The sequence below is a fragment of the Mustela erminea genome, chromosome 4 (assembly GCF_009829155.1).
Source record: "Mustela erminea isolate mMusErm1 chromosome 4, mMusErm1.Pri, whole genome shotgun sequence".
NCBI classification, from domain to species: domain Eukaryota; kingdom Metazoa; phylum Chordata; class Mammalia; order Carnivora; family Mustelidae; genus Mustela; species Mustela erminea.
In genome coordinates, this window is record NC_045617.1 from 14635681 (window position 1) to 14661891 (window position 26211).

At 40.8% G+C, this 26211-nt stretch overlaps 1 protein-coding gene across 7 annotated transcripts in view; it reads right to left on the bottom strand.

The window, feature by feature from the left end:
• Nucleotides 1-26211, bottom strand: part of ESR1 (estrogen receptor 1) — a 408095-nt gene that overhangs the window by 40989 nt on the left and 340895 nt on the right. For all 7 annotated transcript variants that reach the window (XM_032338713.1, XM_032338718.1, XM_032338711.1 and 4 more), the window contains exon 7: nt 2164-2297. In XM_032338713.1, the coding sequence (XP_032194604.1) occupies nt 2164-2297 (134 nt within the window). The remainder of the gene's footprint in view (nt 1-2163; nt 2298-26211) is intronic.

A 26211-nucleotide genomic window follows, 5' to 3' on the forward strand; every position in this document is an offset into this window, starting at 1 on the left:
GCTTTTCCAAACATAGCTCACTTCTGGATTGAAAAGAGTGGTTTCACTTTTTACAGGTTGGGAGGCGGCTTCTGTTTTGTTCCTGCCTGCGAGCCAGCAGCACTGCCCTTGACAGAAAAGACATGCCGTGGCCCTGAGATCTCTCTCAGGAGAAGGACAACTGTAAACTCTGTCAGACTCCGGGGCCTTGTGTTTGCAAACTAGTGTTCTCACCCTTCAAGTGCAAGGAAGGAAGCTCACAGAAGATTCTGAGGAACAAGGAGAAGAACAAGGACAGCACAGGAAAGATTCACCACCGTGACGAGGAGTCAGGTGTTGGTCCCAGCTCTGCAGTGGGAAATGTGTTTTGAGATTCTGCGGCCAGTCTCTCACAAAGACTTTCTCGTGAGGGCTGACATTTTTTTTCCTCTGGGATTTAAAAAATCCTGGGTCTATGCATTCAATATTTTGATGGCCAAAGTCTTGCCCTTTTTTAATATAATATTTTAAAAACCCTACCCTGTCATAGGAACAGGACAATAAGGTAGAAAGAGGCTACACAGATTTGAAGGGAGTGTTTTTGGTGACCAAGATCAGAGCATCTCCTTGTGTGGGTTATATAACTCCAGCTAATTTTTGCTTCCTGTCTGGGGTGTTATTTCCTGGTAAAAGTGGGAAAAAAGTCCCAGCACTTGATAGGCCTGCTTTCCCTGAAGTTAACAGATTGCCCACAGGAAAGCCGTCAGCATGTGCCAGCCCTCCACTGAAGAAGGACCAGGTTCAGGGCCTGGCACAGTGCAGCCGAGTGGCATTGCTCCCAGAACTCTCTTCCAATAAAGAGCCATTGTGGGATGTGAACCCTTCAAGGTACCAGACAAATGACTGAAATGAAAAGCACAATGCATGTGAGTGGAACCAGAAACTTGAATGGGGCGGTAATCACTTCCTCAGTGTGGGTCACAGCGTTTCTCAGGTAACTTTGTTCCGTAATTCAGTCCTTGCCTAGTGGAATAGTACAGATTTCCATTTATCAGTTGATAAGTGAGGATGATTACTGTCTAACCATGAAGCGATATAGGTTCTTAGCACTAGAGGGGAAGGAAGTGGAACACGGCTAGGGGAGGTGTAGCAGGGTGGGTGCTCATCGGGAAGAGACAAGACATATGAAAAGAGAAGAAAGTACTGATTCTCTTCCCATGTGATCAGCACCAACAGCTATAGTCCAGCTCTCGGGAAACTGGAAACCCTATCTGATTCTAAACCAGGCCTAGGGCTTCAAAATAGCTACAGTTTCTATGTGAGAATGAGGTCTGAGGCATGAAGTAGGCAAGGGAAGGGGACAAAGGCCCAGGCTAAAGGCATCTACTGTGCGGCTGACACCCATCTGCGGAGCTTTGGGTCCCACCGCCTGGGTATCTCGTGCTTGGATCCAAATAGTGAGGGCCAGGAGGAACATGGCGCTCAACTGGGCCCCAGTTTCCATCTGGGTGACCGGGACCAACTCTTTACACAACAGGTGACTTCACTGCAAACAAACCAAACCGAACCGCAAACCAGATGCCATGGTCACCTCCACTTTCTCAAAAGAATCAATCGGAAGCCACAGTTGAATTCGACCCCTTACAATACACGATCTTTTGGCTGGACCTGCCCTCCATGTGCCTCAGTTTTAGGACCAGGTGTTTCTGCTTCTGAGCCAATTATATTTGTCACCTAATCAATTTTAACCAGAAACATGGCTGGTCTCAAGAAAAGAGGCTTCCCTTAGGATCTGGAGCTTGATACTGATCCCTTGGTCTACGTACCTCCCGACCTATGCAACTATCAGCAATCTATGCCTATACACTCGTACCACTTCGGTAAAAACATCCACTTCAGACTAAATAAATAAAATTAATAGAATGAAAACATCACAACTATCTGTGAAAGGATGCAAATATTTCAACAAAAAAGCCCTTTGGTTCAGTGTCCCATTTGGGTTCTCATCAGTCACGGTATTTGACCCACACAGGATCCACCTCTCTAAGCAGTCTACAACGACAAAAGATTATGATAAGGGTGCATCGGTTGTTTCAATTTATGGTTATGCCTTTACATAATAGGCAGCTCATATCTGGCTGAAAATCCAAATAAAATCTTTCTTCCAGTAACCCAGCAGTAAATTCCCCCATGTTATCAACTCACCGGAATTAAGCAAAATGATGGATTTGAGGCACACGAACTCCTCTCCCTGGAGATTCATCATACGGAACCGAGATGATGTAGCCAGCAACATGTCAAAGATCTCCACCATGCCCTCTACACATTTTCCCTGGTTCCTATGAAAACACAGCAAATAAAAAGAAAAAAAAAGTATTAAAGCACAGAAAAGCTGGGGCTCCTGGGTGGTTCAGCTTGTTGAGTGTGACTCTTGATTTTGGCTCAGGTCACAATCTCAGTGCTGTGAGATCAAATCCCACATTGGGCTCCGGGCTGCGCAGGAAGACTGCTTGAGATTCTCTCCCTCCTTCTCCCTCTGCCCCTCCCCTTGCTCACATGCTGGCTCATGCTCTCTCTTTCCCAAATAAGTCTTTAAAAAAAAAATAATAATGCCCAGAAAGCTTTCAGACCCATGATAAGGTTCACTTTCATAAAAATCTACTGGCTCCAAATCTGTAACAAAAAACTGTAGTCCATTCTCTTCATGAAACATGAACATATCATTTGAATTCTTGAAGGCAAAAAAAAAAAAGTTTTTCCATCAATAAAACATTTCACTTCAAATTCCTAGAAGAAACATATTGTTCAATTCCCAAATCTGCCATGTTAAATACTGAGTTCATCAAAGAGAACACAGGTAGTACCTTTTCTAACATCAGTCATAGAAAATTTTTCTAGATAGGTCCACTGATGCAAGGGAAACAAAAGCAAAATCCAACTACCGGGACTACATCAAAATAAAAAGCTTCTGCACAATGAAGGAAACAATCAATAAAACTAAAAGACAAGCTACTGAAATGCAAATGACATATCCAACAAAGGGTTACTATTCAAAATATATAAAAAAAACTTAGACCACTCAGCAACCAAAAAGCAAATAACCCAACTTAAAAAATGGGTAGAAGGCATGAACAGCCGTTTCTCCAAAGACATACAATTGGCCAATAGACACATGCTTGACCTCACTGATCACGGAAATGCAAATCAAAACCATAATAAGATATCACCTCACACCTATCAGAATGCCTAAAATCAACAACACAACAATAGGTGTTGGCAAGGACGTGGAATAAAAGGAACACTTGTGCACTCCTGGTGGGAATACAGACTGGTACATCCACCGTGCAAACACTATGGAGGTTCTTAAAAGTTAAAAATAGAACTACCCTATGATTCAGCAATTGCACTACTGGGTATATATCCAAAGAATTAAAAAACACAAATTCAAAGGGATACACAGACCCCTATGTTTATAGCAACATTTTTTATAATAACCAAGATACGGAAGCAGCCCAAGTGTCTGCTGATTGATGAATGGATAAAGAAGTTGTGGTACAGTTATACAATGGAGTATTATTCAGACATAAAAAAGAGTGGAATCTAGACATTTGCAACAATATGGATGGAGCTAAAGGATAATAATGCTAAGTGAAATAAGTCTGTCAGGAAAAGACAAATTCAATTAATATGTAGAATTTAAGAAACAAAACAAACGAGCAAAGGGGAAAGAAAGAGACAAACCAAGAAACAGACTCTCAACTACTGAGAACAAACTGATGGGTCACCAACACAGAGGTGGTTGGGGGGGTGGGGGACACAGGGAATGGGGGTTACGGAGGGCACTTGCCGTGATGAGCACCGGGTGGCGTATGTAAGTGTTGAACCACTGTATTGTACACCTGAAACTAACACAAAAACTGGACACTAACTGGAATTCAAATAAAAACTTAAAAAAATACAGAGTTCTTCAATCTAGGGGTAATCAAAAATGATTAAGATTCAGATAAATGATTTGTCTACGTATTTATTGATCTGCTACTATATTCTTTGTGGTAGTTATGGCCTCTACAGGGCCTCTACTCTCAATATGCTCAAAGCCTTGAAATAATATAATCAGGTTGAACAGACTTGTATAAAGTGCTTTTGAAATATAGAAGGAAGTGTAAGAAGGGACCGTGCCTGGGCTGGAACCATTCATTGCCAAGGATGACAGGTAAGGCTTCGCCTAGTAGGTGGCATTTGAGTTGACAATTTAAGAAATGGAGGCTTTCATGGAGCAGGAGTATGAAAGCATCATTGGAAGCGGGTCTTAGACATGGACAGGAAGAGCAGAGAGAAGGTACAAAAGAGACAAGGGGTTAATCTGAGAAAGGAGAAAAAGGTCAGGTGATGAAGGATGTCTTACGTTATAAGAAACTTGGGTTTTTTCCCTGGGCAACAGAGCCTTGGCATCGAGGATTGAACATTAGTAGTGGCAATTATTAAACAAGCAAACCTGAAGGTTCATAACACGTTACATTTAAAAAATAAGGTATTGGGGGCACCTGTGTGGCTCAGTCATTGGGCATCTGCCTACAGCTCAGGTCATTATCCCAGGGTCCTGGGATTGAGCCCCGCACCAGGCTCCCTGCTCAGCAAGGAGCCTGCTTCTCCCCCTGCTTGTGCTCTCCCTCTCTCTGTCAAATAAATAAAATCTTTAAAAAATATATAAATAAAAATAAAAAGAAAGTATTGAAAACTTTTCCATAGGGTTGGTGCAGAAGTTCAGTGAGGTAATACATGTGAAAGGAACTCCATCTTTTTGTTCACAGGCTGAATTGGGGTAATGTTGTCTTTGAAGGGGACAAGAAGAATTTAAAATATCCTATGCATATGCAAACACATATTTGTGAAAAATATAATAATTTAAAGCATGGACAGTAAGCACATTCTTCAGCACTTTGTTTTATTTTTAATTAATGTATTTTGGATCCTTTATTAATTGTTCTTTTTTTTTAAGATTTTATTTATTTATTTGATGGCGATCACAAGTAGGCAGAGAAGCAGGCAGAGAGAGAGGAAAGGAAGCAGGCTTCCTGCTGAGCAAAGATGTGGGGCTCCATCCCAGGACCCTGGGATCATGACCTGAGCTGAAGGCAGAGGCTTTAACCCACTGAGACACCCAGGTGCCCCTCAACTGTCCTTAACAGCTGCATAACTGTTTCTAATAGCATAAGTTTTGCCTTGAACGATGTGCAAAAATTTTTTGAACCATTTCTTTGTTGGCTGACATTTCACTTGACTTTAAGTATTTTGCTGTCACAAACATTTCATGAAATAACTATTCTTAAGTTTTTGTCTTCAGACACATGAATAGAGAGCTATAGAAAAATTTCTAGAAGTAGAATTGCTAGATTAGAGGACTTAAGCATTTTTAATATTGGTAAATAGTTCAAACCTTGCTGCCAAAGAGCTTGTACCAATAGGATTTTGGTAGAAAAATATCTTGGTATAAGCTTTTTCTCTAAGATTCCTACTCTTTTCCTTTGCTGATATTTTTCTGTTGGGTTATTAGTCATTTTCAGGTTGATTCTTAACCACTCTTTATATATTGTAGCCCTTTGCTCTATGTGCATTCAATGCTTTTCTACTGAATTGTCGTGTTTTTCTTTCCTTTTTGTGTGTGTGTGTTTTCTTTGGCAGAATAATTATTACATAATTGATCTGCCAAGTTTATTGTTTAGAACAGTATATCTTGCTTGAAAATTCCCTTTCAGTAATATATAAAAAAATTATCTTGTGCTTCCCTCTAGTACACTTCCACATTTTCATACTTAAATATTTCATCTTCTGGGATTTATTTTTTACAACAACTGTACTGAAATATAGTCACATATCATATCATTCATTCATGTAAAGCGTACAATTCAATGGATCTTAGTACAGTCCCAACGCTGTGCACCTGCTGTACAGGGTTTACTTTGTGTGATATTTGAGACAGGATTCAGCCTCATATTTGTCCCAGGCAGCTAGGTAGTCTTAACACCATATATGGAATATCCCACTGATGTAAAATATGCTAAGTACTTTCAATAAATCCATTTCCTTCTCACAACTGCCCTTTAAAGTAGCAGTTTTTTTGTTATTGCCCAAATGAGGGAATTAGGACTCAAAACTATTAAGTCAAACCATACTATCTACCACCAGAGGAAAGACTTCCAACAAGATTTTGTCTTCTTTTTTCACCCTACTTTAACTCATACTTGCCCATTATATACCAGGCCTTGTGCTAGACATAACGGTATAGAGAAGACAGACATGGGCCTTGTTCATAAAGAGATCCAAAACAGGAGCAAGACAGACAGGGCAAAAAGACAGGTGCAAGGCCATGGGCTACCTTCCCCCAGAGAAAGTACAGAGAGAAAGTCTTGCAACTAATATCAGCCTCCCCACATTTAACCCACATGTATTGAAGCTATTGCCATAGTCTCCTCTGATAAAGGTAAATGAGATTTTAGGTGAAGTGTTTAGAATGGCATGTGGCACACAGTGGCAGCTGTATAGAACTATCCCTAGGAGACATCCGGATAAATGGAGACACAGATGTTCATGGAGAGGTTGGCCTTTTTACCGAAAGTATCCAGAAAACAATCGCCACAGTGCATTTTGCTTTGACAGTGGTATTCGGGTTCATGGAAGCTCTCTAGAAACATAGGAATCTTTAAAAGCTACGTTATACAACAGAAGGTTGAAACAGTGGTCACATCGTAGCATGACTTGGCCCAAAGCAGGGACAGCACATTACAAGGGAGTGTTTCTTATCCTGAAGGTGATTTTTTTTTTTTTTTTAAAGTAGCACATTTTCTTTCTAGTGAAAAAATAAACAAGGATGGGGAAAATGTTTGGAGGATGAAGCTTTAAAAATAACCACCCATAGCCAAAATAGAGAAATGTTCCTTTCTCAGTGTAAAGTCTCTGTTTACTTAACAGACTGCACACAGGCAGGGGAGGAAATCTCAGTGTGGGAGGGAACCTGTGCTCACCTGCTGTGAGCAAAAGTTCACTTCAGAAACTGAGAACGTGGAGCCCGACCAACTCTCCTTCCCCCGGGTCCCTTCTCAAGAGTCTCCCACATTTTCCCAGAAGCTGGTTCTTAAGTGTCTCCCTCTTTAGCCTCTTCTCCGCGGACATGCTGTCGAGTGAGTGTGTGTGAGGATGAGTATGTCTGAGTGTGTGAGAGCATGAGTGTGTGAATGAGAGAGTGTGTGTGAGCGTGAGTGTGAGTGTGTGTGTATGAGAGAGAGAGAGTGACTGTGAGCATGGGTGAGGGTGGATGTGCGTGTGTTTTTCTTTAGAGGATGAGGAAGGAGCAGACACTAAGTATAAATCATTGAGCCATGATTAGAAGATCCCGGGGCTTACCTTTCATGCAAACAAAAGTGCTTCTCAACTTTGAGGGCTCCTGGGGGATATTCATTCCAATAAAGCTACAGTTTTCTAAGCAGTGCTGTAAGATTCTTGAAGAACTTTACACCGGCATCTCTATAAGATTAAACTCACTGTCCTTTCAATAGGGAAAACTCACTTGTTCTAAACACTTCAGCCAATCCACTATCTGTGCAATAAATTAAAAATATGTGCTTTGAGAGGCACCTGGGTGGCTCAGTTGGTGAAGTGTCCGCCTCATGGTTTCAGGGCTCAGGTCACAATCTCAGGGTTGTGAGTTGGAGCCCCTGAGTCAGGCTCTGTGCTGGGCATGGATCCTGCTTAAGATTCTCTCTCCCTCTCCCTCTGCCCCTTCCCATCCCTCTCCAAAAATAAAATAAAATAAAATAATAAAATAATAAATAAAATAAAATAAAAGTATGTGACCCTGCAGGTGTTTCTTCACTAGAACATTGCCCTCTTGGAAATAACTGCCTGGTCGCATGGCAGAATGGGTTTTCCATGAGTGCTGTGGACACGGGAGAAAAGGCTGGAGATGTGAGCTAGTGAATGGATGACATGTCATCCTCAGATCAGGTACAAACCGATGTGGCCTTCAAAGGGTGGACAGACACTTGTCGCCTGCCTCACACAAAGGGACCCTTCACTGTGCACTAAAGTCATTACATCTTGCGGTCAGGCCTTCCTTTTCAAAGTCCTACTGAAATATTCTCTACTAACCTCAAAGAGCCAATCAGATTAGAGCATTTAACTCCATTTCAGACAGGATGGGAAAGCCAACAGCACCAGAAATTGGTGATTACTAAGAATCTGGAGGTAAAGTTACTACAATAAGACAAATGAAGTGAAATCTGTGAAGTGTTCCTAAGGTGGAGAAACATGTGGGGTATAAAGACCAAGATTTTATTTATTTATTTTAAAATATTTTATTTATTTATTTGACAGAGATCATAAGCAGGCAGAGAGGCAGGCAGAGAGAGGAGGAAGCAGCTCCCTGCTGAGCCGAGAGCCAGATGTGGGGCTCAATCCCAGGACCCAGAGATCATGACCTGAACTGAAGGCAGAGGCTTTAACCTACTGAGCCACTCAGGCACCCCCAAGATTTATTTCTAAAGGAAGCACAACCACATAGATCAGAAGCCGTTTACCAAGCAGACCAGCCCATAACCCCCACTGTGGGACATGACAGCCTGACAATGACCTCCGCCCGTTACATCAGTCCATGTTCAGAGCATCTCAGAATCTCCTTGTGAGATTGCTCTGCTCCTTACCCTCTTCAGATGTCTGTCTGCAGTTAAGTAGTGTGAGAAGAAACAGAACTTGAAAAAACATTTGCTCATGGCATGTCCTGGGAAGTTTCTCTTCTACAGAAATGAAAGCCAGTTATTCAGGCACATGTAGGTACTATTCCTCCACATGGGAGATAAAAGAGTCCTAAGGCACGTAGGCAGGTCAAACCTGTCCTTGCATATCTTCCAAAATAATCTTACAAAATTCCCCATAGCCTCTCCTCGTAGGAAAAGACATGGAATAAATGGAAACAGAGAACCCAGGAGATCAACGTAAGACTCTTAATTGATTTGTCCTGCAAAGAGAGCGCAATGTAGGTAGAAAAAGATTACAAATTAAGATGCTGTCTAAAATCAACAGTGGCAGGTTTGGGTGTATTTTTTTTTTTAAGATTTTATTTATTTATTTGACAGACAGAGATCACAAGTAGGCAGAGAGAGAGAAGAGGAAGCAGGCTCCCCGCTGAGCAGAGAGCCCCATGTGGGGCTTGATCCCAGGACCCTGTGATCATGATCCCAGGACCCTGAGATCATGACCTGAGCCGAAGGCAGAGGCTTTAAACCACTGAGCCACCCAGGCACCCTTAGGTTTGGATGTATTTAAAGAGTCTCTATATCTTTGATGCTACAAAAGCTCTCAGCACGTGCTCTGAGATGCTGTGACTCCGTAACTATTCATATGATCCAGAGGTTCAGAAAGACAACTCTCTGGCATGTGGAACAAAATGCTGAAGATGGCAAATTCTAAGCAATACAGCCTGAAAGATGCAAAATTTGAATGTCTGTATCTCATGGCGGATTACTGAAGAGATTGGTTTAGACCTTGGTGTCTGACTACTTACATTCACATTATGCCACATCTATTTACCAATTATGTGACCTTGAACCATTTATTTAAATTGTGTGCCCGAATGCACATATGGACAGAATCATCCACATGAGACTGTACATTGCATAAGAAATAATTAATCCATTGGGATGTGATGGCTGTTTGATCCGGCAGTTTGCCTATATGGATCAGTAAAGACACAGGACTGGCCGTGGGGCAGTGCCATAAAAAAGGTTTGCTCCCTTAGTGCCAAATAGCAAGAAGCAGATACAGCAAGCTAGAAAGGTTTGTCACAACGTGGTGGCAGAATATCAGATTAAGTCATTCTCTGAAATAAATGCGAAGGCAGCCCACGTACCTGGGGAAGTGAACAGAGTCCAAGTGATGGTGTGCAGGGGACACTACAGCTGCCTTAAGTAAATATTACAGAGGGGAGCTCGGGCAGGGATGAATGGTCCTTAAGCGGAACTTAAGCAAATGGGGAAATCCCAAAGATAAACAGTGCTTGAAGTTGGGAAAAGCCAACCGCTTCTGGCCATGAGATGTTCAGAGATGAAACTGAAAAGGATCTGGGTATGAAAGAGCTAGGGGGTTTCTCACGTTACAAAGTAGCTCCATGTTCAGAGCTCTTCTGGTGAGAAGGGGTGACACTTACGAGGTGGGACCTCCTACGTGAGCACGTTATTTCAAAAAGCCTCAAGGAGTCACCAGGAAATCTGCAGGGAGGGGCCAGAGGACAAAGAAGCAAGTAAGAGCATCAGACTTGAGAACCAAGACTAAGAAAGCGCTTGGCTGTGGTTACAAACAGATGGAAATGACAAGAGCAAACAGAAGCCTGCTTTTTTTTTTTTTTTTTTTTTGAGACAGCTGTACTGCCAAAGAAATCACAGGCTGAATTAAAAATCCAAAAGCCTTGGGGGTGTCTGGGTGGCTCCATCAGTTAAACTGTCTCTTGATTTCGGTCCAGGTTATTCAAGATCTCATGGTTGTGGGATAGAATCCTGTACCAGTCCCCTTGCCCAGTGCAGTCTGCTGAAGATTCTCTCTCCCCCTCCCACGGCGCCTCCCCACTCCTCTCCATCTCTCTTTTTAAAAAGAAAGAAAGAAAGAAAGGAAGGAAGGAAGGAAGGAAGGAAGGAAGAAAGAAAGAAAGAAAGAAAGAAAGAAAGAGAAAGAAAGAAAAAAGAAAAAAGAAGCCTCTGAGTTTTTAAGCCTCCAACCCTAACATTTCAGCTGCTCAACATAGTAAAGTTTATTTCTTTCTTAGGCACTGTCCAATGTAGGCAGCTTCCCTGGTAAGATGACTTTCCCATTCAGGGACCCAGGATCCTTCTGACCTCTAGCTCTGCCATCGAGGTCCCTGAAATGTTCGTTACATGGGCAGCTGCTGGGGAAAGGGCTGAGACAGGCCCTGAAGAGCACACTAGCAGGAAGTGCTAAGAGCTCACCCAAAGGACTGGCTTCTCCCCACTCACTACAGATGTGGCCGAGAAGAATAAATGCAAAGAATGAACCTTCCAGAAAGTGAAGCCAGTGTGCATGGAGAACATGGGAAGCTCCTTCTTCCTAGAGAACAGATTCAGGGACTAATCAAAGAACTTTCAGGCTCCTGTCCATAGAAGCCTCCTCTTTCTGCCCAGAACTTCACAACTGCTGTGTGAGAGTGACACTCACTATTCCCTGCTCCCTTTTTTCTCGGTGGGAGTTTTTACTACAGTTTTCTGCCCTCCCACCAACACTGAATATGAAGTTTATCTGTGGGGTGAGACTGCCCTTCCAGGAGGAGTCCCATTCATGCTCCATGAGTGGATGGCCCATCCCTAAGAAATCTTTCAGTGGTTGGACTTGGAGCTGGACTGTTCCCCTAGGGAAGGAGCAGGGCATGTTCTATGTGTGGGAGGCATGGATATTTGGTGACTGGAAGCAAAGACTGACAAAACGCATCTCCTTTTTCTCCTTCATTTCCTCCCAGACAATATCTCCCAGTCTCCCTTGCCATTAGGAGTGGCCAGGTGGCTGGATTCTGCCCAGTGAAAAGTGAGTGGGAGTGACTGATATCACTTCTGTGATGAAATAGGGAAGAAGCAGGTGTTCTTTTCCCAGTCCTCTTCCCCATCTACTGCAGAAATGAAGACCATTCCTAGGACCTAGTAGAGCGGGAACTAAAAGTTAGAAGGATCCTGGTCTCTGAATGAGAAGATCACCTCTCAAGATGCCTATACTAGACAATGACCTGAGTAAGAAATACATTTTCATGTGTTAAGCAGCTGAAATTTCAGGGATATCTGTGGCAACCATTAGCCTGAACCCCATGACATAGAATAGACGCATGAGTCTGATTACTCCCTGCCCCAGCCCATTGCTGAAACACTGACACATAGACACACTTAGGATGCAAAGATAGACTTATCTTCTGTAGGCATGGCTACTGACTTGATCAAAGGGATATACAAAATGTATTCACGGACACCTTGCTTTATAGATTCTAATCATTTCCAAATGGCATGAATCGGAAAGATGTCAATGAGTATATGGCATTTGATGTAGGTCTCCTAGGATAGATTGAGTCAGAGAAGAACATTACAGGCAGATTAAATGGTATCAGTAAAATTTAACAGGTGGAACTGATGACGGAGTGATAAAGGAATCTAGCTGGTAGAGTTTGGAGCTTATAAGGAAAGACACTTAGAAAAAGCTTAGTCAGCATGTGGAATGGTTAATAAAAAGCTTAAGAGATCCTGTGTAAGGAAAGACCATGTAAAGCTTAATAGTGGGTAACATGATCAAGTAAGTGCTTTGTTATATTTAGTTTGGCTTCAGTGTGCCGAGGAGAGTGAGGGAGACAGGAGAGTCTGGAAAGAGACTGCAGGCATGAGGAAGGAAGAGAAGGCACAAGACAGTGACAATGGTTACGAAGATATTTTCAAAACCTGTGAAGGGAGAAACAACAGACTTGGGTGAATGGTCTACAGTGTTGGGCAAAGAAAGGAAGAATTTAAAGACACCTTTGAAAATGTATGTCAGAGTGACTGGAAAGAAACAGAAAAAGAAACAGAAAAAATAGCAGAAATAAAGAAATTCAAATTTGTCATGTGCCAGTAGAAGAAAAAAAAATTCCCTTAAAAAACACTGAATTTAAATTTTCTCAAGATCAAGTAGAGATGATATGCAGGAAATTGAAAATGTTTGTCTGAAACTTGGGGGAGAGGCCAGGATTAAATATATGAATTTGGACTAGTTTGTTCCACTTCTGATGGTGGGCATTTTTTTCATATCAGCACAGCAAAAAATAGCTCACTTTTTAAATGAATGCCTAATATTTTACTGTATTCATGTGTATTTGAATGCTCTCCTACCAATGGGCATGTATATTGTTTTCCACTTTTGGCTACAACAAACAATGTATAATTATCATGATTGCACACATATTTTCCACACTTGCAAAAGTGAACAGAAAAAATTCTGACACATGTAACATTAGAGTCAAGAAGTAAAAACATGTAAAATTAGAACAAGTATTGCCAAAATGCCTTCCAAAAAAGTTGTACCAATTTGCATTGCCCCAAACAGAGCATGAAAATGCCTAGAAATAGAGGTATTTCTATGAGAGGTATTCTAAAATGGAGGTATCTGAATAAAGATGGCTAAAACCGGGAAAGGGGGCACCTGGATGGCTCAGTCGGTTAAGACGCTCAGATCACAATCTTGGTCCTGGAATAGAGCCCTGCATCAGGCTCCATGCTCTGGGGAAAGTCTGCTTGTGGATTGTCTCTCTCCCTCTTCCTCTGCCCCTACACATCCTCTTGCTATCTCTCTCTCTCTCTCTCAAATGGTAAATAAATAAATCTAAAAAATATTTTAAAAATCATAAAACTGGGGAAGGGAGTGAGCTCATTGTGGGAAGTGAAGAGACAGACAGACAGATGGAGAGACAGAAGAAACAGGCCGAGGAAGGAAACGGGAACATCAACTCCGGGGTGGAGCTAAAATTGAACCAGTCAAAAGAAGGAATGGTCAGAGAAGTGACAGAACAGGAGGGACCACAATGTTTGAAGAAGGTGACCGGGAAAAGGCAAGCAGTGGGGACAGATGACAGAGATGGAAGGAGAGTGACATGGAAAGCCAAGGGGTGCCCACTGAATACTGTCACTGGAGAAGGAATGTGTTTTTCTAACTGAAGAATAAGAGAAGAAATAATGTGAAAAGAGAGAAGCTCTGCAGTTATTATTAGAAACAGTATCACTTTAAATTGTTTAGTAAATAAGAAGTGTCTTAGTTGCAAAAAATATGGCAAGGTAGATTGAGGCTAGGCATTTGGGGACATGGGAGGAAGCTGCAAATGCTTAAGACCCTGGAATTGGTTAAAGCTTGAGAATGTCGTTGGAGGGGTGCCTGGGTGGATCAGTCGGTTAAGCGTCTGAATCTTGGTTCCTGCTCAAGTCATGATCTCAGGGTTGTGACACTTAAGCCTACATGGGGCTCCTCACACAGTGCAGAGTCAGCTTGAGATTTTCTCACTCCCGTTCCCTTTGCCCACCCCCCCTCACTTATGCACATACTCCCTCACTTTCTAAAATAAATAAAATTTAACAAAAACAAAGAATGCCTTTAGATTTCTGGCCCTTGTCCAATCTTCTCAAGTCCATGTCTTATGACCTGCCTTGCTGTTCACACTGCCCAGCACTTCTGATCATGTGCAGATGATCGACAGCATTTGCTTGTGATGTCCGGTTTGTCATCCGCATCCTATCCCTTCCTGCTCTTTGATATTTCTTTCTCATCCTTCAAGGCTCAGATAGGTATCTTCTCTTCTGGGATGACTTCCCTGACAGCCTACCATTCTCTACTGTGTTATATACTCTTCCTCTGGGTTTTGAGAGTATCCTTTATATCAGGGGTCAGCAAATGCTTTATATGTAAGACCAGAGGGTAAATATTTTAGACTTTATGGGCAATACAGCCTCTGTTGCATTGGCTCAACATTTTTTTATGATGAAAGCCACCATAGACAACATGTAACCAACAAGTAAGAATGTGTCCCAATAAAACTTACTTTATTTACAAATATAGGAGCAGAATGAATTCGCCTACAGGCCATGCTTTGCTCGTGCCTGCTATATACATTGTTCTATATCCAGTGAATTTATCAAACACCAACTACATGTCCATGTTGGGTGGTAAGAATGTAACAATGAGCAGGAAAAGAATGTACTGCTTCAAAAGAAGTTACAATCGACTTGGGAGGTAGTTAAAAGGAAAAAGAAGGGAAAGAAGAGTAATTTGATAAAATTTTAATTAGTGGCATGAAGGGAAGGAAAACTAGATGCTAAGGGAGTGAAAAGCAAAGAGCCCTATGTGGAAGAGAAGTCTGAGATGGCTGCAGGACATCCTAACAGATCTCAGAGACCTGGAGCTCAGAAAAACCTTTGAGTCTGGAAATTCAGCTCTGGGGACTGCCACTGGAGAGTGAGTGCAGAGAGAGAGGAGCAGATAGCACGGTGGGCAAACACAGCCTAAAAGGAAGACGAGTCTGTGCAAGACACACAAGAGACCAGTGGAGAAGATGAAAAAGGGATCAACCAGGGAGGAAGGGATCAGGAAGTACAGAATGATCTCTATAATAGGTTAGAGAAGTCAAGGCAGATAAGCACAGATTAAGGCCAGATCAAGATGGGGCCCTAGCTTTTTCTAGCAGTGTTAAGTAGTGTGGGGATGAAAGAGAAGCAAGTAGATGGTGGAGGGGAGCCCAGAGTAAGAAGACGGACTCTTTAGGCATGGAGAGAAGTTGAGGGGACAGAGATTCTAGAGGACAGCTTTTCAGTGACTCATTGTGGGGCTTAGGATGGACCAGGAAAAATGGAAATCAGAGGACTGTTTGTAATCAAAGAAGAAAATGTATTGAGTGTCAAAGATAAGCAACAGGTCCAGTAGGAATAAGGGCTCAAGGAAGTAGGAACTACAAAGAATATATCCTAGAGAGGAGCTTCCAAATTAAGATACTGCTGGTAGCAGAGTTTTGGCAGGGAGGTTGGCATCTCCTAAACTAGAGAAGGAACCGAGTAACTGGAATGTAGAACCTTAAGAACATTGAGATCAATGCTCCTGTCATTATAACAAAGCACAATCCTAAGTAGCTGATTAAGAACTGAAAAAGGATCTGTTTTTAAAAATTTCCCAAGGCTCATTTGTTTCTGACTCTTCAAAGACCTCCCAAGTGTGAAGTCTTTTCCTTGCAAGACTATCCTGAACAAGTGCACTGATCTGAAGGCTGTAAGAATAGGCCCAGCAAATGCACTAGGAGAGCTTCTGTCTCTCACGCCCAGTCTTCCCTCTGTGCACCTGTCAACATCCAAACCTCGTGATGTTGGGCCAAATTCCAGGCTTTCTATGTTAGTGTAATTTAACTATCACAGGCTATATGTCAAGGCAAATGAGCTAAAAACATGCTACTAACGAGCAAAAGATGTCATTCTTCTTAGGAAGGGTACTGTTTAGGTAGAGAATTATGACAGGAGAAAATGGAAGAAAATGAAAACTAATAAAGAAAATCCTAAGAATATGGCCGGAAAATCATCCTCTTAGAGTGATTCTGAGAAAGGGAGCTAAAAATCATGTTGTATGACTCATAGAAGGATGGGATTTCAAAGGGAAAATGAATTCGGGTCCATTTTTTGGTTTCCAAGAGACCAAAAGTCAGGGCCATCTTCACTCAGTGTTTGAGGAATAAATGTACAGAGCAATTTAGCAGCATTTTAGAAACATAAAGTTCTCCGAAGCCACAGTCCGAGAGAGGCAGAGCTTGCTGGAGAAGTTGGGAAATGTGACTGAAAACAGAGAGTTCCCAGTCCTCTGCCTTTTCTAGCTTAAATTGTATTTAGCTTCGTTGCTGTTGCTGTTCTCACTTGACACATAACCAAACAACACTGGTACCCAGTAAAAGGATTTCTAATGAAAAGGAAAGAAAAGCCAAAAAGATCCTTTTGGCATAAAGAAGACCATGCTCATTGCAATAAAAAAAAAGAGCGGGGCGGGGGGGGGGTGAGTATTTCCTTCAGGCAGTGTCCTCAGGATATTTTTAGCTCAAGGAAAAAGTCATTCTCCTTCAGAGACTTGCCTTGCTGAGGTATTAACTCACTGGCGAGAGAAGTGTGGACGTAGCTCCTAATAGTTACTAGGCCACCCACACACATCTAACTCCATACCCAACCCCTCCCAGAATGAAGGGCCCACCCATGGCCCCTACTCATGTCCCAACGAAGAGCCTGGAGGACTCTCATTTCTTCCTCCTCCCTCTGAATACCAGTCTCCAAGGGTGGGCTACAGTTGTGGAAAATTTGTTGGGAGCCTCCCTTCACACCTGACAGGGTACAGAGAATGGATATACCTATTACTCATCCACAAGGATTCAGACCCTCTTTATTCATGCCAGTGCAAATGGTGGTCATGAGAATTATATAGAAATGTTAGCTTGACCTCCCTGAGAGACATGTCTGGATATTAGCTTCCAACACTTAGTCATCTAATGTCCACTTACCTTGATTAAGCTATCTGTCATACAGGAGTAAGACTCTAGGCAACTCTTCGCTATTTACTTTTCTCTCATCAGGAGGACGATAGTCAAAAGAGTTTTTAAGCCAAGAGATATTTCTAATGAATAGAACAAGCCTTAACTTGCACTACTTTCATACCCTTTTGGGCGCTAAAGTGGCAAGAAAGGAGGTTAGAATCAGTTACCATGGATGTGTCTGTAGGAACATGTAAAACACACTTCTGGGTTTGAATGGTTTGTCAAAGGAAGATGGAATTCTTTATGTTTATAGATAATGACCCACTTGAGTTTGTTTGTTCAGCGTGTATGGTTTAAGAGCTAAAGGAGGTCCCCAGAAAAAAAATTCTCTAATGGTTGCGTTTACTGAAATATCTAGCTGAAAATAGATTTGATCAATCTTTTAAGACACCTACATCAGGTATGTAGAACATAAAGAAGAGTACCTCACTTATTCACTTTTCTTTTGGATGTTCTGGAATTATACAAGCAAGGCAATTAGGTGTTTCTGCTTTGGATAAGCCATTGGTTGGTTCTCCATAAAGAAGATAAGATTAACACTTCATGTCTTTATAGTAATTATAGTCATGCACTATTTTTTGAGTCCATTATATATGTCAGACTCTGTGCTAGACACTAAAACCTCAATGATCAGTTTCACTCATGTATCCCTTTACTCATTCAGTAAATATTCATTGAGTCAGAATCTACTGTTAGAGGCACTAAGGGAGGTGTTGAAGGTGTAGCAATGAGTAGAACATTGCCCTCTTGCAGTATATAGCTTGGTAAGGTAGACAGTAAACACACACACACACAGCAATAAAATAAAAACTATTAATTGTGATAAATGCCAAGAAGTAAGAGTATGGAGTCAGATGAGAGAGTATAACTGGGGAACGATGTCAGAGAGGAGGCGACATTTAATCTGGAGCCTGAAGAACAGGCAGTTATACAGGACAAGAACTGGCAAGAGTGTACTGAGGAGAGAGACTTGTGTGCAGGTTTTGGAAGCAAGAAAATGCTTGACGAGTTTGAGAAACCAAGAAAAGGTCAACATTCTGAAACTCTGGAACTCAGGGGTCCCAGATACAAGTAGTCCTGGATGAGACTGAAGAAGCAGACATAAAAATAGGGCCTCAAGCTTTGATCAGCAAGGCGGTCTTCACCCCAGGCCAAGAGAGGCCATGGCACTTTGATGAGAATTCCTGAAGGAATGTAAGAGAAGGGTGGCCAAGATGTGTGTCTTCTGAAGATGAGACTCACAGCAGGGGATATTCTCCCAAGTCTCTATAGCAGGGAGAAAATAAAATTCACATTTTTTTAAAAGATTTTATTTATTTATTTGACAGAGAGAGATCACAAGTAGACAGAGAGGCAGGCAGAGAGAGAGGGAAGCAGGCTCCCTGCTGAGCAGAGAGTCCAATGCGGAACTCGATCACAGGACCCTGAGATCATGACCCGAGCCAAAGGCAGTGGCTTAACCCACTGAGGGTTAAGGCACCCTAAAATTCACATTTCTTAACCTGGCCATCCCAGTTGCAAAAGTTCTTATGCCCACAAAAATCAAACAAGATATAACACAATCAGTCATGGCATTCAAAGGGCCTACAAAAAAAAACTCAGTGTGTGTCTTTCTTTCTTTCTTTCTTTCTTTCTTCCTTCCTTCCTTCCTTCCTTCCTTTTCTTTCTTTCTTCTTTCTTTTTTAACATAAAACCTTAATCCATTCACCATCCTTTAAGACAAATGACACATATCCAATACAGAGTGTTAGAATTCAATGAAAAAATGAATGACCCAAAATTCTCACAGAGATCCTAGCTACTCATTCAATTGGTATTTATCAAGCTCTTATTCAATGCCAAGTACTTTGCAAGTTAGCCAAAGCCCCTACTTTCCTGAAGCTTCCACTCAAGCATAGAGGCAGATAACACACAAATAAATACAGATAAGATCATCTCCGATTGTGATAAGTGCTTTTTGTGGAATTAAAACCAGGAACCAGCAGATGAATTGGTAGAGGGCCACCTCTGGAGACCTCTATTTTGCTAGATTTTCCTTGAGGAGGTGGCATGGAACCCAGGCCTGAGTACAGGATGTTTTGAGGCAATCCAGACTCCATTTTTAGAAGAGAAATGATTCTTGTTTTTCATTAGGATATAAAATAGGACAAAGCAGTTATTTTAATGGTTGGTTTTAAGGTTAGGAAAAACTGTTCTGGCTTTGAAATCCAATCAGGAAGACCAACAAATGCAAACCATTTTGCCAAACAATCCAAGAAACTTGAATTAAAAAAATATAATCAGACATGACCTGAGAACTATCTTCCTCCTAGAATTTCAGGTTTTTCATACTGAAATCGAAACTGCAACCATTAAGACAGGCCCTTGAAGCCAGTTCACAGAGTAGGCCCATGAACAGAGTCAAAAGAGACTACCAGCACTTCTTAGCTCACGTTTGAAACAATCCTGTTTCACTGAATATCATTCTTTAACATTTACCGTTCTTTTGGAGTTCTTTTGTTTCCTTTGTCTTTTCTTTCCTTTCTTTTTTTTTTTTTTTTAAAGATTTTATTTATTTATTTGACAGAGACAGAGATCACAAGTAGGCAGAGAGGCAGGCAGAGAGAGAGGAGGAAGCAGGCTCCCTGCTGAGCAGAGAGCCCCCTGACGCGGGGCTCAATCCTAGGACCCTGAGATTATGATCCGCGCCGAAGGCAGAGGCCCAACCTACTGAGCCACCCAGGCATCCCTGTCTTTTCTTTTATTATCAACAATCCTCCCCTTGAGTTTACCATGTAATTTCTGTTTTCCAATAACTTCATGTAATGCTTCCAAATCTAAGTTTTAATCAGATAAAAATTTGGACATAAAACAAACATATCTATTTGAAGAAGGGCAAGTGATACTGAAAGCTGTTTCCAATGTGGTGGGGGGAGTGGATATGTGTCTGCCAAGTTATTGGCAATTGTTTCCTGTATCTCTCACATTTAGGTGCTCAGAGGAGTATATTTTTAAATTTTCCTTTCGATTTTGCTAAAACCGGAAAAATGCAGTCATCTTGTACTCTGCAGTAACAGGCAGTATCACATAACTAGTAAAGAGCACAGTACCAGGAAAAGTACTTGCGTTTTTGCAGCCCCCGCCCCCGCCAGTGAATGGCTGTACAACCTTGGGCAAATCCCTTAACCTTTCTGGAATTCCATTTCCTCATCTGTAAACAAGGAGGCTGGACCACATCAATAGTATTCAAATCATTTTTTCAAAGAGGTGGCCTTATTAAATAAAATATGTGACACTCCAATTATAAAACAGAATAAAGTGCATCTGCTTTGGAAGAACTGTGAGCATGTCCCACAGACCCACTCCTTCCTTCCTTCCTTCCTTCGAGGCTGCCCCTTGGTTATCTCCTTGGAAGGACCCACAGAAGACAGTTTGAAGAGCACCACTCTAAGCCTCAAAAGCTATGTCAGTCCTTAAATAATGATTCAGTGACTCTGTGAGTGCAAAGGAGGTAAGTCTCCAAAATCATACGTCACAGATTCAAGTTTTTATACATTTACTGGTATCTACAAAAAGGTAAAAGTATTTATTTACTCATTCTCTTGAATTACCTCGCTCCACTTTTGGTGACCAAACTTCCTTAAAAAAAAAAAAAAAGATTTTATTTATTTATTTGAGAGAGAGAGTGAGTGAGAGAGAACATGAGCAGGGTGAAGGACAGAGGGAGAAGCAGACTCCCCACTGATCAGGGAGCCTGATGTGGGACTTGAACCCAGGACCCTGGGATCATGACCTGAGCTGAAGGCAGACACTTAACTGACTGAGCCACCCAGCACCCAAAACTTCTCAAAGTACTGTTAACTCTTATCTTAGTACGAACAAAATCTCATTGATTAGACCATGGTGCAATTAGCTCCACTACCAAGCCTAACAACTACGAAAGAATCACACAATAATAAAAGCAAACATTTATTCTCTTATTTATTTATTTTCAGCGTAACAGTATTTATTGTTTTTGTACCACACCCAGTGCTCCATGCAATACGTGCCCTCCCTAATACCCACCACCTGGGGGAACCAGGTGGTGGGCATTTATTCTCTTCTTACTGAGAGCTGATAAGCATGGTCCAAGCACTTGATATCCACTCACTGAATGCTCATCAAGCTCTAAGAAAAAGACACTAAGATTACAGAAAAGGAAATCGAAGCACAGAGAAGTTAAATGACTGCCCCAAGTCACAGGTCATTGATAGCCAATCTGCAGTCTGGTCCCAGATCCTGGGCCCTCAGATACCCACAGAATAGCCCCTCCAGAACCATCCCCTCTCCAGCTGGGCTCGTGTTCATGTGCCTTTCCTCTCATGCTCAACCCTCATAAAAGGCCGCTTGGGGACCCTCCTCACACACATATTTATGTATCTGAACATGAGTGTGGAGAACCATGACCTGGTCGATCGCCAAGCTACTGCTGTGCTAGGACTTTGAAGATTCCTACAACTGTCTTCTCAACAGGTTCCAAAGTATGTTCACTGATCCAGTGCAGGGAGCCAATCCCGGGACTAAGACTTGGAAGTTCAGTACCAGACCCACAGACTGAAGATGCCATAAAACTTCTGTCTTCCTCCTGTGCCCTGAGACCAAACCATTCATTTGCCCATAGTAAATAACCCTTGTGCCTTGCCATCTACCCCTCCCGTGCCCCTTCTCCTGAGATTAGGCCTGGACTATGGACATACCCACAGACACACTTACTGCCTCTCCCCTCATTTGGTACTTGTCTACTTTTTATTGACACATGAAGCCTCACATATTCATGTAACTGTCCTTTTCCCCTCAGTGGACAATAAACACTCAGAGGATAGGCTTGTATCTTATTTTTCTCTATATTCCTAATGTCTAGGAAAATGTTGATATTAGCAATCAATACCACTCATTCACGGTGCAGTGAAAAAGCCCTGAAATTGAGATGAAGTGTCTTGATTCCTTCACTGACCGAACTTGTGATTATAAGCAGATTCCTTAACAGCTATAAATGACATTTTCCCAGAGGAAAGATGAACCTTATAATGTCACCTTAATATCCTCCAAAGTTTTTCTAAGGATAAATGAGAGAATGTGTAGGAGAGCACATTGTAAACCACGAGAATGGCACCTACTGCAGAATTATCATCGCACTGGAGATCTGCCCTTATTTTCTAGAAGGGATGACTCTATGGCATTTTTTTAAGTGATGCAGTCTAAGAAAGGGAAAGGTAATAGTTCATGCATGCTTATTAGAAACTGATATAAAAATTAAGGAAACTTCACAGAGTGTCATAACAGCAACATCATCTATGTGATCTCAAAGGCCAGGTGAACCTGGTCTACTCCAAGCAGAGTCATGTGTCCTGGTACCTTCAGGAAAGAAATCCGATGATCTATGTGTCCTTTATGGGTACATGTGTCTTTGTCATCATCTTTACCATAAAGGGCAACATTCTGGCCTTTGTTTAGTTGTTCGTTTGTTTTCATGCTTTCTCCCTCTCTTTCATTTTCTCTCTCTCCCCTTATTAAAAATTTCCAAAGCTGCAGGCCGCAGTACATGTAGAAATTATACCTTTAGTCAAACAGAATAACACAAAACTGGGCCAATGCTATTACTCTACGTTACCAGAAACTTCTTTAAGAAACTAAAGTAGGGATTGGAGTATAATCCTATCATTTCATCAGTGGTTGGCACTATAACCTATTGTTCTGGAAACAACTGGTAAACAAAACTTGAGCCCATTCCTGGGCTTTTAGGAAAACATTTTTCTCCTTTCTTACCCTACCCGGTATATTCCCAAGGACTTCGTGCTGCACTGTGACCCCTCTGGGCCTCAGTGATGGTTAAAATTGATTCTGAACCAAGGTAAACAGGGTTCCTCCCAAGGGCCTGGAGAGCTCCAGTCTGCAGAAAGCTAATGAACCCCTTGAAGTAGGCTGCTTCTCTTCCACCCACACTTTATTGAAATGCTTTTGAGTCTTATTGTGTTGTAATTACATGCTATAGAAAACTCGACCAACATCTATTTCAAGGATTGGACCCATGACTCTTACTAAAACATTTCAATTCCATTTTCCTGAACATACAATCTCTAAATGCATCTGTGAGGGCCCTCCACAAGTATTTCCATTTCACATTTCAGAGAACTTAAAGTGGTGCCGGTTCCTGACTTAGCTGACGGTGGACGCCAAGGGAAGATGGCTGAGGCTGTCCAGGTTGTTCTCTTTCCTGATATCATCAGTGTTGTATTTGGTCCAAACAAAGGATTTTAACAACACGAGTGTTTTGTAAAGAGTAATAGAAAATGAATACTCATTTGTCTACAACCTACTTCCTTGTTATTTTCTTTATAAAATGTGTTCATTACAGAGAGAGCCACTTTATCGATATTTCTTTTACAGCTAGTACTTTTTGTCTTTGTTTTCAGACATAATGCCTAACTCCATGATAGACTTTTTCTAACACTGTCTTATAAAAATTCTAGCTTTGCCTCTCAGTTTAGTCCTTCCTTCAACTACAATTAATTTTTTCACATGTTATAAATTAGGATCCAATTGATTTATTTATTTTTCTGCATAGATAACCAGGTGTCCCAGGAACAATTAATGTAATGGTTTCTCTTTTCCTTCCAAATCTCAATGTTCCTTCTACCATAGGTCAATTGTTCCCAAATGTCAGTTTCTGAACTCCCTTTTCTATTAGTCAGTGTGCTTATTTCTATGCCATACCACATTGTTTTAATTATAATAGCTTTATGACTTTATAACTTAATTATGGTTTTTTACCCAACTTCCCCATCTTAATCTCAGCCTTCAGAAGCATTTAGGCTATATTTGGTCTTTGACTTCTACCACATAAATTTGACAAGAAACCCAGAATTTTGCTTGGAAATACACTGAATTTATAGACAGATTTGTGCAGAATTGATACATTTTTCAATAAAACTTCTTAGACATAAACATAGCATAGCTTTCTTTTTAATGCTCTATATTCTTAATGGCTTTCAATAGAGGTGCCTAATTGTCTCTATAGAGCTCCTACCATTTCTTTATTAAATTTTTTCCAAAAGGAGCATCTGGTGGCCCAGTCAGTTGAGAATCAGACTTTTGGGTTTCAGACAAGGTCATGATTTCAGGGTGGTGAGATGAAGCTCGTGTTAGGCTCTACTGAATGCGGAGTCTGCTTTGAGATATTCTCTCTCTCCCTTTCCCTCCTCCTCTGGTCCTCCCCCACTCGTGCTCTCTCTCTCTCTCTCAAATAAATAAAATCTTTAAAAATTTATTCCAAATTACATTATAGTTTTTGTTACTACATAAAAGAGTATATATAATTTATAATTAAAGTATACCTAGATGTACATTTAATTATGAATCTATGTAATATTTAATTACATATATATAATATGTTGTGTATGTATATTAATTTTGTATTTGTTGCTGGTGTTAAAAAAAACAGATTCATTGGATCTTGTAAACATTCTGCTGGAATTGAGTATCAGAGATGTAACAAGGCAAGCTGTTATTTAACAATGTTTTAAACCATATATATCAAGGCTGTCTAAATTGCTCATGGCAAAAAAACAAAAAAATAAACGGAAACCTGGAATTTTTTATTTTATGGGATGCAGCTGCTAAAGAACGGAAGCTAATCTCATAGACTTTTTATCTACAGAAATACTAACAAAATACAGAAAATGAGAAGCATGGCCCATCTTTAGCTTGTATCCTTTGCTAGTTGTTAGTCAAAACCTGGTGCAGGGAGTGAGATCTGTGATTCAGTGGGATCTGCTTTGACAGTTCAGCTCTCTGCGGTACTGCTTTCCACAAAGTAAATGAAAGCTATAGTCTATTTCAGAATTAAAAATACTGAGGAATACGATAAAATCTTTGAATAGTGGCACATATTGGCAGCAGAAAATACAGAAATGATATGGTCAGGCAGCAGAAACAAATAAACAAGAACTGAGACATTTTAAAAATAAACCTGAAAATCAAGCAAAAATATTCAGAAGCAGACTAAATTAGACAGGACATACCAGCAAATAGACTCTACGGACAACATGGTGCAGGGGACAAACGATGCAAAGATAAAAAGTAAAGAAAACAAATAAAAGGATTTAAAAGAAAGTCATAAATATAAAGCATAGGTAAAGGGTATCCTTTGCGTGCGGGTAAAACTGACCTAAATTGGTCAGCAAAGAGACACAGCTTAATAAGATTACTAAAATTTAAGTCTACGGAGAAAAACAAAAACAAAAACAAAAACAAAAACCTTATAGCATTCAGACAGAGTCCAAATTACTAATAACGAAAAGAAAATCAGACTACCAACCAACTTCCTGCCAGCAATATTTCATACTAGAAAACAATGGATCAATCATTTACAAATACTTGAGGAAAAAATGTGAGCCAAAGACTTTGTATATAGCCAACCTTTCCACATAAAGGACACAGAAAAACAATTATAAACATTTTAAAACTAAAAATATCATGCTCATGAAACTCTCCTGATAAATGAAGCTCCAGACAACCAAAAAAAAAAAAAAAAACCCCAAAGTTTAGAAAATCATCAACATATGGTCTGAGGGTGGACATTAAATATGTTAAAGATAACATGAACACTGAAAATTGGGGTTAGGTGTTATAAAAAAAAAAAAAGAACACCTAAGTATTACAAGCTCTAATGATGTATAAAAATACAAGTGATAAAAATAAGATGGGAATGGAAGAAATTAATTATTAATTTCATAGAAATTATTAGCTAATGATTACTTCATAGGTACTGACTGAATAAATTGATAACATTTGTCTCCAATAATTCAAGTAGTAGAAGCTTAAGTACATCTAACTCTGCAAAGTCTAACACAAAAATAACCCTAGTGGCTAAAATTCCAGGGTGGTTGAGGATGTTAAGTTTCCAGCTAACTTTACTACTACTCATGGTAGGAAATACACGGTTTCTAAAGGAAGAACTGACTAAATATATATAAATCTAACAACCAAAACAAAAATACAAAAGACCTAACAATAAAAGAAAATGGACTAATGAAAATAGCAAATAGACCATTTAATATGTGGGAAATACAAAATAACAGAATTTGAATCAAACATAAAGTTTGTATCAAGAAATATAAGTTGGC